General features: G+C 45.2%; 1 protein-coding gene across 1 annotated transcript in view; it reads right to left on the bottom strand.

The window, feature by feature from the left end:
- Nsd (Nuclear receptor binding SET domain protein) overlaps positions 1–8593 on the bottom strand; it is a 35218-nt gene extending 26625 nt beyond the window's left edge. The window contains exons 1-2 of the mRNA XM_077687613.1: positions 7203–8593; positions 1467–1658 (exon numbers count right to left, since the gene is read on the bottom strand). Coding sequence (XP_077543739.1) covers positions 1467–1658; positions 7203–8196 — 1186 coding nt within the window. The 5' untranslated portion in view covers positions 8197–8593. The remainder of the gene's footprint in view (positions 1–1466; positions 1659–7202) is intronic.
- Between the last annotated feature and the right edge of the window lie 4570 nt (positions 8594–13163).

Raw genomic sequence — 13163 nt, 5'->3', positions numbered from 1 at the left:
AGCAGAATGTGTTGGATGGCATAGAAAAGTGCTACATGCCTCTCTGAGTAGCCTTGGCAATAGACACACGATACAACTATTCACTTCAAAGCACTGCATGGCGTGTTGTTAAAGTTGCTAAGTTGTGAGAGTCCGAGACTGCCCATTTGACAATTTACCACGGTATTTGCATATTCTGGGCAACCAAGGGGAGAAAAGGATGTTCACGCCTATGCTACCCTAGGTACACCGATTCAATTCAGAGACTGCATTAAAGAGACCACGAAGACAGACACATCCGTGTTTTATTTGAAAGAACTAGTCTTTGACAACTCGCTCACTCATCTCCATTCCGACCTCAAACAGTGTTGTTTTCACCAAAAAAAGATCCCCAACAGTGCCAAACATTCGAATTTCCCGCTACTCAATGTTACGAGTGATGCCATTGGTGAGGTACTACAAGCATGTTATCAGTGTGCAAAGGGACCATGAAGACAACTAGTTATCAGCGCGTAAAGGAACTACAAAGACATTTGAAATACTGGGCAGCTCACACCCTGTTGCCACTTTGCCTGACTGGAAATGTTTCTGCAATCCCTAAAGAATTCATGTCCAAAACAATAGGTTTCAAATTATCTCCTTGGTATGATGCAAACTCAGCTCCCCACAGGAGGAAAAAAGCACGCCATGAGGACGACAAACATTTAAAACCTGTCTTTACCCTACTTGCTCCGTAAGAAATTTCACTCTTTGTGACTGCAGCTACTGGTCCTGTAAAGGAATCTGTCAGGGTGTGCATGATGGCAAGACGTCCTTTTATGCATGCGTATACTAGCGGCAGCACAGGGAGCATAAAATGCCTCCAGCTTGTGCTGTTGTGCAACTGGCACTCACTTTGGAAGCATCTCCTACCCCCCCCCCCATCTACGACTCCCTTATGATGAACCATCCCCGATTTCCTTTATTCTATGCCCACGTTATCCCCGAGGCACTGCTTTGTGCAATGCCGGATGGGTTGAAGGTAGGGTTGCCACCGCTCCCAGGGGGAAGTAAAAAAAAAAAAAAAAAAACCCTTCGCGGGGGGGGGGGGGGGGCGAATATATAGAAGGTTGAATTTGGTTTGAAAAAAAAAAAAAAAAAACCATGTTTTTTACACGCAATGTCATGTATTTGGTGTCATTGTGCAGCTTGTCGACACATTTATCGTCAAAGTTGCCGAATCGATATTTATAAAATGAAAAAAAAAAAAAAGATATATATATAATAATAACAATAATAAATAAAATAAAACGAAATAATAATAATAATGCCCACAGCATGATGGCCAAAAAACGACCAATGACAGCCGGTTTTAAGTACGGACTGGCAACCGGCTGACTGGCTAAAAAACCAGTCGGGACAGTCAAAAACCTGGCTGGTGGCAACCCTAGCAGCGCGACAACCTGTGCAGCCCTTCAGCTTCCACGCTTGCCCTGCTTGGTACATACCTTTGGAGTTAAAGTTGCGTGGCTTGTTTTGGAAGCATGAAAGGCAGAAATGCCGAGGGCAGATGAAAGGCTCCAATTTCAGTGGCAGGGGCAAGTTTTTCAGGCAGGCCACGTGGTAGAACGTGCCGCAAATGTCCAAGGAGCACTTCTCCGTCTGCTCTGGTTTCTTGCACACAAAGCACGGGTGCTGACCTGTTTGCAGAAATAGAGGCAGCAATCGTAATAATTGCGTGAATTGTATGTACAATAAAAGTGAGCACACTAACTGGAAGTTCTAAAGCTAAACTCACAAGACTTTACTTACAACTTGCTTTACACTAAAGTTGGCCCATATCAGCAGATTCAAGTGTTCTGACTGCAAACATACCATTCAAAGCAGCGGTAGTTGCTTCTTAACACTGGAAATGCCAAAAGCGCGAAAGCAGGTGTCGACGTCCCATTCACTTCTCTGCACTAGAATTTGTGACATCACAAACCGAGAATGCATGTTGAAACAGCATTAATGGAACTTGCCTAAGCATTTTTATGAAACAAATACTAAGGCAAGAACATGCAAGTGTAAAATAAACCTATGCAGAAACTTTTGTTGGTTATGCACATTTTCAAAAACACAAATATCAGTTTGCAAACATTCTAGAAAATGGTGCCTTAGCCCAGGCAGCAGACTGTTTCAGTTTCAGTTCTGCTGAAATGTTTCGCCTTGCGCAGTCAAATGCAGCGAGCTTAAAACAATTAAAATTTTTTTATGATGTCGAATGTTACTTGACGAGCATTACAAACCCAGGGTGTTTTCAAAAAGCCCTTTTAATAATGTTAAAGATACAATCTGCCACTCTGACAGCATAATGGCACCTTCCACGTTTGTGCCATTTGTGCCAAAAGAGGCAGTCTTCAAGGTGAAGGCCTCGAAGACTGCCTTTTTTCTCTTCTCTAGGAGACACAGTGTCCAACTGGTGTACACGAAACAGGCTGCTCTGCATGCATATAGCTGTACCATTAAACCCAAGTACATCAAATTTAGGCATTTTGAATTATTGCTCCTACTGAGCAGACTGAACATCTACTGTGTAAATTCACTACATTAACTATCTTATATTCCTTTTCAAACGAATGTAAACAGAATCTTACGAACCTCACATTCTGCGTGCACACACACATGCACACACAATATATATATATATATATATATAAATAAATAAATAAATTCTCATTAATTTTACCCCTGTTAATCAAAAGTTTGAAGTCCGAAATTTGGCAAAGGCCCTCAACCCGTTTTAGCCAATGGCCGCAAATTCTCGTCAGTTCAGGGGCAGCCAGTTAATGCATGCTGGTTGATTCAGGCAGTTTTCCATCTACGTGATTACAAAATTCAAAAGCCCTAATGACAGGCACCAGTCAAAAGGCGACCATAACCCATGTAACAAGGAGCTACTACCACGCCACCCTTCGAAATCTCAACACGCAGGCGTTTTCTCTTTTCGCCTTTGAAAAGCAGTCACTGCAGCCGGGACTCAACCTGTGTCCTTAAAGGGGCCATGCAGACAAAATAAACGTTTTATTCGAAAGATTTAGTGCTTCATAGCTCTCTCGGCACTTGCCCAGCAGCAAATGATGCTTTATTCACTAAGAAATTAAACATTTTAAGCCAAAATTTCAATTCTCCTGCTAAATCGTGTGTTGTCGTGATGCCGACAATGACGTATCCAGCAGGGCCTTAAAACTAAAGATAGCCTACTAACCAGGGCTGCTACTATCTCACAGCGGGCCGTTTGGCTATTTTGTTAATTGCCCACTTTCATAGACGGCGCTGCAATACCACTGAAGTGCCAGTGGCTGGATTTCTATACCTGCCATATTTTTTATTAGGGTTCATACTAACTGTTTCCTAAAACGTAAGCTATGGCTCGACAACATGGTCATGTAAGTGACTGTGCTGCTTGTCAGTTGGTCAGTTTTGTGTTAGACAAGTCTAACGCGTCCGACGGCTGTGTTAGGCAGTGTCATCCGGCAAAGTGCCACACTAACTGCTTCAGGGTTTATGTGTTTGTTCGCAACTTTAATTGTTCACCCCACAGTAAATTCTTACTGCTATAAAAAGAATAGGCCCTAAATTGAAGAGAAAATAGCTCATTCGGAAAGCTTAGAAGCCCTGCCCAATTTGTGTTTGCTTTTGCCGGCCTCAGCCAATCGAACAGATGGGCATATGACGTCATAGGTTCTATTGTGGGAAATAAGCTAGTGAGTCACATGCCCATTTCATTTTTTCCTAATTATATAGCTTATTTGAGCGAAGTTTACGTTAAAACTGGTGTCAGGATGATTCTAATGAAGAATGCTTTCAAATTAACCAAACTTGTGTTTTGTCTGCATGGCCCCTTTAAAGGGGCCACGAAGATAAAGTGCAAGTTTGGTTCATTTGAAAGAGTGCCTCGTTACAATAACACTGACACCGCTTTTAACACAAAATTCACACAAATAAGCTATATAATTAAAGAAACGGAATGGCCATGCGATCTACTTCCCCCACCAGAACCTATGACGTATTATGGGCAGCTGTGTGATTGGCTGAGGCCGACAAAAGCTAACGCAATTTAAGCAGGACTTATAAGCTTGCAGATCGAGCTACTGGTACTGAAATTTAATGCATATTGTTTTTACAGCTGTAAGAATGGTGAGGTAAACAATGAAAGTTACAAGCGCACACGTACACGTAGAAGCGCCAGTGCGTACTGTGCGCACTATGCTTGTCATAGCTGCACAGCAGTGCGGCGCTTTAGGGTTGTCCCACAAGACACGGGCCGATTGGAATAACCGACATTGTGTTACGTGACCCTGTTTGTCGAGCATAACCAATGTTCCCCGAAACGATTACTATCAACCATAACAAAAACAGCCCAGGTGCAAATCTGGCCAAAAACAAAGCGAGTGCGGACTGCGGGCCTGAGCGGTATTGGGGCATCTAGAGGATGGACAGTAATGAAAAACATTTTGTCGTCCACTGAAGCCCTAGTCAGCATATTTAACATTTGTTCCAAATACCTGCCCTGGACACGTCATCGCCGACGTCCCGAAACACACGATTTAGTGGGAGAATTGAAATTTTGGCTTAAAGTGTGTAATTTCCCAGCGAATAAATTATCGCTTGCTTCCGGACAAGCGCTGGGGGCGCTATAAAACACCAAATCTTTCAAATTAAATAAACTTGTACATTGTCTTCATGGCCCCTTTAAACTCAGCAGCACAAGCCTTATATACTCCTTCTACACTGGAGTCTCGAATGCCATCAAACCGAATGTCACTCAACTCAAATGTGAATCTTAGGCTGCTCCGCTTGGTTTTTGAATGGCATTCGGCTCAAATGACAGTTGAGCCACATGAGCACCCCAAGGGACATTTGGGGCTCTCGAATGCCATTTCTTGCACTCTCATGCACTGTGTCCCAAGTCTGCATTCAAAAATACATTACTTGCATACTTAAAACAAAAGAAACATTTTTAATTGTGGGAAGTTTACTCTTAATTAACTTTAACCATGATATCGGGTTGTAGTAATTCCATACCCTCAACACCAGTACGAGCAAGCGACAAACCAGCGTGGTCAGACAGCACAAAACATGCGCCTGAAAGTATAAAAAAACCTTGATTGCAATTCAGAATTAAGAAAAAAGGCACGAAATTAGTGTCACGGCCTGCGTTATTTATAATCTGACATCATTTTACTGCCAAAGACTGCTCCTACATTTGATTGTTGCATTATTTATGAAAACAGAACTCAACGGTAGCAGCACCACTGCAGCATGGCGGGCGATTGTTAAAGCTTTCAAATTCCATCGAAATCGTAGTGCAGCACGGTGAATTCTGAATGGCATTCGAAGCTTCTCATATGAGTCAAATGACATTCGGTTCGAAGGCATTCGAGACGCCAGTGTAGCAGGGGTATTCCACTGAACCACTTAGCGGGTGCCACCACACAGTGAAGCCAGATGTGAAGGCCATTGTTCCTTCAGACAAGTTCCTTGCAAATTCTCCGGATAGCGCTTGTTACTTCTGAAAATGCCAAATAAAACCTGTTCAACTGGCTGAAATTTAAGCTAAAATAGTAGACTATCTCACAGCGCTTGGGAAGATAAAGGTACCATTTATGGCATAAAGCCAGGCTAGTTGGTTTTTAGCATTGTGAAACATACTGGCATTGCAAACCAAATGAAAATGAAAAGCAAGGAAAACAGAATGAACGCAAAGCAAACAAGGGCGATGAGGCGTACAAACACGGATGCTTGTTTTGGCTTGCTCTCCGTTTTTGTCTGCACATGTGCAAAACGTCCCCGGTTAAGGTGCATCAAGGATATAAACAAGTGGAGCATTGCTGACAAATGAGGCAAAATTAATGTTGGTAGGCACTGAACTAATCAGGTTAATTGTACAACTTTCTATCTGTTTCAATGGTCAGACATCCATCAATAGGGTGGCCACCTTTCAGACAAGGACGAAAAGCAAGAACACCCATGCGTCAAGATTTCGGCTCCCGTTAAAGATCCCCGGGGGTCAAAATTAATCTGGAGCCCTCTGGTACGGCGCGCCTCAGCCCAGGTGTAGCTTCTGTGCATGAAGCCCCATAATGATTTTTTTGGGGGGGGGAAATACACAAGTAGGATGTAAACCCCATTTTGAAACATTTGAATGAATTGCCCACAGCACATGCTATTTCTAGTGCAGCATTATTTTCTTACAGCGCTGCACAGGCGGCCGCAGAACTGCTATACCATGCACAGCACGTGAACACATCCATACCAGCCTGGGCCCTTGGAAGACAGATTTGTCCCACAACTTTATACAGAAATACGCATGTTCCCGCCCTGCATTCACGGCCAAAACTCACTCCATTCAAAAAAAAAATTGTGGGGTATTTATTGACAGAGGCTGATGCATTCAAAGCACTGGACCAGGTAGGGGGAGGGGGGGACTTCCAGTGCCAAGGCTTTGACAATGCTTTAATTGATTGATTGTGGGGTTTAAGGTGCCAAAACTATACAGATTATTAGGCGCACTGTAGTGGAGGGCTCCGAATTAATTTTGACTACCTGGGTCTCTTAAACGTGTGCTGAAATTTCGAACACAGGTGTTTTCGCTTTTCACCTGCATCAGAATAGTGGCCGCTGAGGCTGGGAATCGAACCCGCATCCTTGGGCTCAGCAGCACAATGCCTTAGCCATTGAGCCACCGCAGCGGGTTTGACAATGCTTTAATCAAACTGTGTATATATGTGTTTATGAATCCGTGCAAGCACTGCTCTTGATGGAGAGAATGCTTTTTTTCCCCAAAGCTGAGCCCGCCAAATACTGCTGTTTGTCGAACTCCCCTTTTGTTTGGTTGTCACATTCGGTACAAGCAACATGGCTAGTGGCCACTCTGTACCCACACTTATGACTGTGTCCTAGTACAGTGCACGAACCTTACCAAAGCTGACATGTTGAAATTTTACACGTTGGCCCAGTTAAAGGTCACATGCGGCGAGGTTCTTGTCTTTGCCAAACTCTGCGGCTTTTCCACTGCACTCTGACAGCATAAGCAAAAAAAGGCAGTGCATAATGCCCTCAAATAATAAAAGCCGCCTGAAAGGGCACGTCGTTCAGACTACCCTGGAATCTGCACGGGCCGCACATTTTACGAAAGCGATTGACACCTGCACCCTGTAAGCAAAACGTGAGGTGCAGACAGACGCTCGCATTCGCCTTACCTGTAGTGCACTCGTCACAGAGAAACTCAGTCGGTGCGTGGGCGATTCCGAGGCAGTCGAGATGAAAGCTCATCTTGCAGGGCCCCGCGCAGGAGAGCGTGGCGCCGGTCTTTTCGCACACGAGGCACAGGTCTTCCTTGGGCTTCTCCACGGCCCTGTTCTCCTGCAACGGCTGCGGAGGACTCTTGGAGTTCTTGGTGGGCCGATTGTAGTACTCGAAAGTCAGCTTCTGCTTGCGCTCCGCACGCGTCATCTCGCTCGCTTCGTCAGCTTCTTGGACGGCTACGAGCCAGTCGCTTCGCTTGCGAGTAGGCACGTCGTAAGGCGGCCGTTGCAGGTTACCCAGCGCCGCGAACTTGCTGAGACCTTGGTACGGCAGTGTGCGTTTGGGTTGTGTCCAGCCGTGCTGGGGCTCAGGGCCGAAGTACTGAACATGATACAGCCGAAGGCTGTTCTTGACTAGCTTCGTGTAAATGCCACTCACCGGGTCAAATGAAACCATAGCAGGCCAGAACGGATGGTTGCCGATCTTTGACCAAAGCAGGTCCCCAACGAGATACTGCTCAGCTGGCTCAGTTGACTTCACTTTCTCGGGCTCTTTGGGAGCTTCAAGTATGTCCAGTTTTTCGCGTTCCTCCTCAACGAAGTCCTGTCCTTTGCGCTTCCTGCCGCGTTTCTTAGTGACACCACCTGTCGTGAGGTCGAGTTTCTCGCGCTTGGAGCTGCGTCTCTCATAGGGTGAACTGCGTTTGTCAGGGAGATCGGGTGAACTGCTTTTGTCGCTGGCATGGGAGGGACGCACACGAACGAGGGGAAGATATTCCATGCACGGGCTTATGTTGGGTTTTCGCAGTCTCCCGAATTTGCTGCGTTGAAGCGTCTCCCCAGTCGTCGCGTCCGGCGAGTTCGAGCCATTCGAACCATCGTTCGCCGAATGTTCCTCCAGTGATCTTTTTTCGTTTCGCATGCTGCTGTTCGATGTGCCGTTTTTCATGCTGGCGTTGTAAAAACTAACAATACATACCGAATAAATAGGGTATCAGACTGACAAACGCGTCAGCTGCCGTCCGTGCTCTTTCTTCGTTTCGATGCACAACACCCGAACGCGTTGAGAGGGGAGACGAAAGGCCTACGGTGACAGCTTCGAACGCACGTGCTACCAAAGGAACGTCTCAGTGAGCCCACTGACGTTACGTCAGGTTCCTTGATGAGCACTCAGCGTTCGAAATCGGTCGCGAGCGTCCCCGCATTTTCAGCACAGCACGCGCCAAAAGGCGTCTTTTTCATTGGTCGATGAATAATAAAATAACAAAAAAAAAATTCCGTTTCGGGGAGTCAGTAGCGCTGACAGCGCTGCGAACGTCGTTTCTGGTTCTAAGTTCTAAGGCAACGTGAAGCGGAGCGACTAAAACCCGCCCGCCGACCGGACGTTGTTGCCAGCATACTCGAGAAACGCGTGCTGGCAACACTGATTTGTTCCGACCGCGACCGACGGCGACCGACGCTGGACGCTGCGTCAGTATATTATCTCTATGGACGCTGCCCCTCATGGCTATGCTGGCAACACTTGCAACACGCCCGGAACAACGACCGTGTTGCGGAACTTGCGGGCGGGTTTTAGCCACGACCGCCCAGCACGGCCCAGCACTACAGAACCTAGAAGCGGGTATCGCGCATGAGCCGATCTACAGAAGAAGCCCATCTCCACTGTGCAGCCATAGAGAAATAAAAAAATTCAGTATTTCTTTCTCTATGGTGCAGCGCCGGAAATGTGCCCATCTTGCTGGTTGCTTTCATCAAACTGCTGCTGAGTGTTCTCCGTGCGATCCTTGTGTGAAGTTAGCTCACCTTGGTGCATTTGGTGCAGCACCGCCACCCGTTTGTGCCAAGGAATCTGAGAGTGGAATGCGAGCTTTACGCTCCCTGCAAGCTTTCGACATTGGTGCTGTGCTTCTTCGTGTATTAGCCGGCGTGCTTCCGGCCGTCACTTTTATCTCGTAGTTGTGATGGAATATGCCTAGCAATAGTGACTAATTACTCAGGACTTCTATGAATAACCTCATTCTACTAGAGCCTGCAAGCTCCGCTTCGGTATGTTTGTAGTGTATCAGCTTGTCAAGTCTGTTTGAATTTGTAGTGTATTCTAGGCTGTGGGATCTTTAGTCGTTGCATAATTTGACGTGTGCCAGCATTTGTGTTCCGTTTAGAAGAATCTAAAAAAGCATGTAATCTTAATTTAGTGCGAAGGGTGAACAAGGAAACGGACAATGCATTTTAACTGTACATAGAAGCTCTAGTTACTGCATGTGGCTTGTGCTACCCACTATGATGCCTGCATCGCTTATTAATTTCAGCAAGGTAGGTACAAAGACATACACAGCAGAAAAGTGCTGCGCTGTTTTATGCTTGTATTTGGCGTTAGGATGAGGTGCTGTTTTATACCAAATCGCCCAGGATTGAACTAACAGGATGGACGCTACTTGCAACTGATTTATTTAGGGTATGTCCATCATGTATGAGAGGAGCAATAACAAAAGGCCACAAGCATTCGACCAGAGCACACACAAAAAGAACTTATCTAAGAAGGCACATTCCTTGGAGTAGATTGATAAAGAGGGGTCTCACTCACACATATTGTTCTTCTTCATTTGATACAAACTTAATGTGCCATTACACCACAGCTTCCTTCCGCTATTTTTGATTATCAATTTGGGTACACAATTGCAACCTTTGCAATGAAACAGCCTGGGTAATTTTCTACCGAAAGTGCGCGTTTCCAAATGGTCCCTAATACATTAGGTCATTTGGCTTATGTAAACTTGTCAAGTCAAGGGTGTCTCATCACACACTTAACAAGGAGCTTAGCATGCTTCTTACGACAAACTGTTTGCAAGTGTGCTAAAGAATGGCACATGCCCACTCGAGGATTGGCAAGGGCAGGGTATTATTAGTGCACACGCACTAGGAAGGCTGACCACGAGATATTCATGCACGTGTCTGGTGCCTCAAAAGCCGAACCCCTCCGACGCAAACGCTTGAGTTTGTGCTAAGCATTTCCAAATTGGCCATTTAAAGAAAAAAAAACCAAAGGAAGAGCAACTTATGCTGCGTCTCATTCACACACGCTAAAGACAAGCGGGTTCCATCTGGGCCCACTTAGTAAGGGCTGTAGCTGCACAGGATACACAGAGAACGACAGTAAGGAGAGCAGGGTAGAGCATATATACAGTAGACGCTCATTAATACCCCTGTCACACGGGCACTTTCAATCGCGATCGAGTTTTCAAGCGTGCTCGACGCACTGCCGCTGCTACACGGCCCGTTTCAATCGCGATCGAACAGTTGCACCGGTTGCACTCATGTGCGCTAGATGGAGCTAACATTGTACTTGCGGCCGGCGTCTGGTAACTTCTCGCGGTCGTAGGTATACGTAACTATGTAAATGTTACCTCACGCTTATTTGGGTCAAGTTATTTGACGCAGTTTGTGGAGTTAGTTGAAGTTTTCACCTTCTGTGTCATTACTGAGCGGGGACGAGAGTATCGCCGCTTTCGTTCGATCGCGCTTGGAAGCCTCGATCGTGCTTGAGAAACCAGGATCGAGCTCGAACGCGATTGAAACTGCCGTGTAGCATGGATTGACTCAATCGCGATTGAAAGTGCCCATGTGACAGGGGTACTAGACAAACTCGAGGAAACCGTAAAAATATGTATTACCGGAAATTGTAAGCTGAGGTTTTTGCGTTGTGGATGTTACAAGCAAGCAAAAGTGTTGTTCATCCTATTCATGGAGTTCGTCTTAACCGGAGTAGAGGCGTGAAGGTTTGGGAAAAGAGAGCTGAGCACAACCAGTGGTCAATTTACTAAGACAGCAAAGAGGACAGCCGCCGACTGTGAGAAGCGGGGAGCTCAAGCTCAGTTTTCTTACAATATATATATATCCGGGTTCCGGCCTTTGCGGCTTTATTGCCTCGTATTCGTGCCGTGCATATTGGCTCTGCAAGCTAAATAGTCTCACGGGTGGACAGGCAAAGTATTTCAACTGATATCACTGCTCAGTGTCACACTCGTCAGTCTGAACAAAAAAAAATCAGAACGATATTCAAACTGTGCTTCCCCCGCTCAAGCGCTACTACTCACACAAGTCAAACGACTGCCAAATTCTTTTTTTCTATAATGGAGGGTATGTAATTTACAGAAAAAGCATGCTGTGCGTGCTGCTTCAGATTGGGGAAAAAAAAACTTTCACTTCCTCCAAAGAAATTAGATTTACTACTCCTGCGATACACCTTTTTGCAGGGGTGTACAAATATCAAATTTTGTACCGCAAATCACACACGAATAGAAAAAGTGACTGCAGATGGAATAAAATATGTTCGACTGAATATCATTGCCTTTAGCGTGTTTACAGCTTTGAAAGCAGAGCTCAAAGAGAGAGAAAAGATAAATTGGTTAATCACAACCTGACATGTAGAGTTTATGCACTGATTTAGAAATGTTACAAAAAAAAAGATGAATAAGAGACAGTGGATTAGTGAAAAAAGTTTGGCACACATTTTCTTGGAGACATGTGGGTTCTTCAACGTGCTCTGAATAGAAGTATATTTGACGGGCTGCAGCCCCTCCAGTCATTGAAATAAGGCCCTTGCTATGCATGCCTACTAGGACCAGTATGCTACCGAGGCATAGCCAACAAGTAATAACTTAATTTCTTGTTCATGCCATCCCATTGGCCGGACACTTCTTTCCGGCTTATTAACTTTGCACAGGTAACATTCCACTTCAGTTACTGTACACCAGAGTTACCACTCTGGCTTTGCTCAAGGTGTTGCTTGCATTAGGCTTTCTTGCAAGGCTTAGTCGTCGTGCAGAAAAGCCGACCCAAACAGGCGTTCGTTGTGGTGAAGCTTGAAGGATTGCATGTTGTATGGCAGAGCAAGCTTTTATAGCTCTGTTCGTAAATTTTGAATGCCTAGAACGGTAAAATTGCACTTCGGATAGAAGAAGCGTACAGCATAAATCTGCCATTTGCTCTCTATAGTAGCCAAATAGCGTTAACTGAGGTATACATGCGTGGCACCTGTGATATCCAGCCGGACGTCACATTTGCAAGCTGGCTTTGCTGACTAAATGTGGCCCTGCCTGAGGCATAATGAAAATAGGAAAAACACAGCATAATTTATGCTAGGTCACTCACTTTAGAGGTGCTGTTAGAAGTTTCTAGGCTATTGCGTTCATGTGTTCCAGGGTATCGCATTTTCTCACTGCTTACATTTTGAAAGCTCGGTCCATATAAGTTTGGATAACACATTTGCCTTAATCGTGGGTCTCTGTTTTGCGATCTTCTGAAAAACGTCTTCAGGATCTGCCATGTGTTCTATAGCTGGATACAACTTAAGGAGCTGTGCGTTCTGTAGGAAACCTTAGCAGGTTATTGATGCAAGCAAAAATTACCAAAAGCACTTTTTGATATGTTTTAAATTACGTTTCTGCTAACAAGAAATAGATCCAGTTTAAATTAAAACCATTATGTACTACCCACTGTAACGGCCCAGCGGCTAGGATGTTTCACTGCCATGATCGAAGATGTGGGTACAATCCCAGCCATGGCAGCCATTTTTATGGTAGAGGCGAAAAAGAAAACCTGTGTGTAGAGATTCTGCTGCACATTTCAAGGTCCCCAAGTGGTCAAAATTGATCCATAGCCCCCAATATGGTGTGCTTCAAGGTGCATGTGCAGCTTTGGCACACAAGTTGAACAAAGCCTCTCCCCCCCCCCCCCCCCCCCCCACACACACACACACACACAAAAAAAGGGTAAGTTTCAGCTGTCAGGGTTGCTCAATTACATGGACCAATATAGGACCTTTACTTTCAGATTTTGTAATATTAAGACTCAAAAATTTACTGCTGCTTTGACAGGCCAGTGTTATATTATTGCAGCCTTTCAGAATTAGGGGTA

The sequence above is a fragment of the Haemaphysalis longicornis genome, unplaced genomic scaffold, assembly GCF_048455015.1.
Source record: "Haemaphysalis longicornis isolate Haplotype H1 unplaced genomic scaffold, Haemaphysalis longicornis Haplotype H1 scaffold_1, whole genome shotgun sequence".
Lineage (NCBI taxonomy): Eukaryota > Metazoa > Arthropoda > Arachnida > Ixodida > Ixodidae > Haemaphysalis > Haemaphysalis longicornis.
Note: the sequence above shows the minus strand (reverse complement) of the source record. Positions and strands in the feature narration are given on the sequence as shown.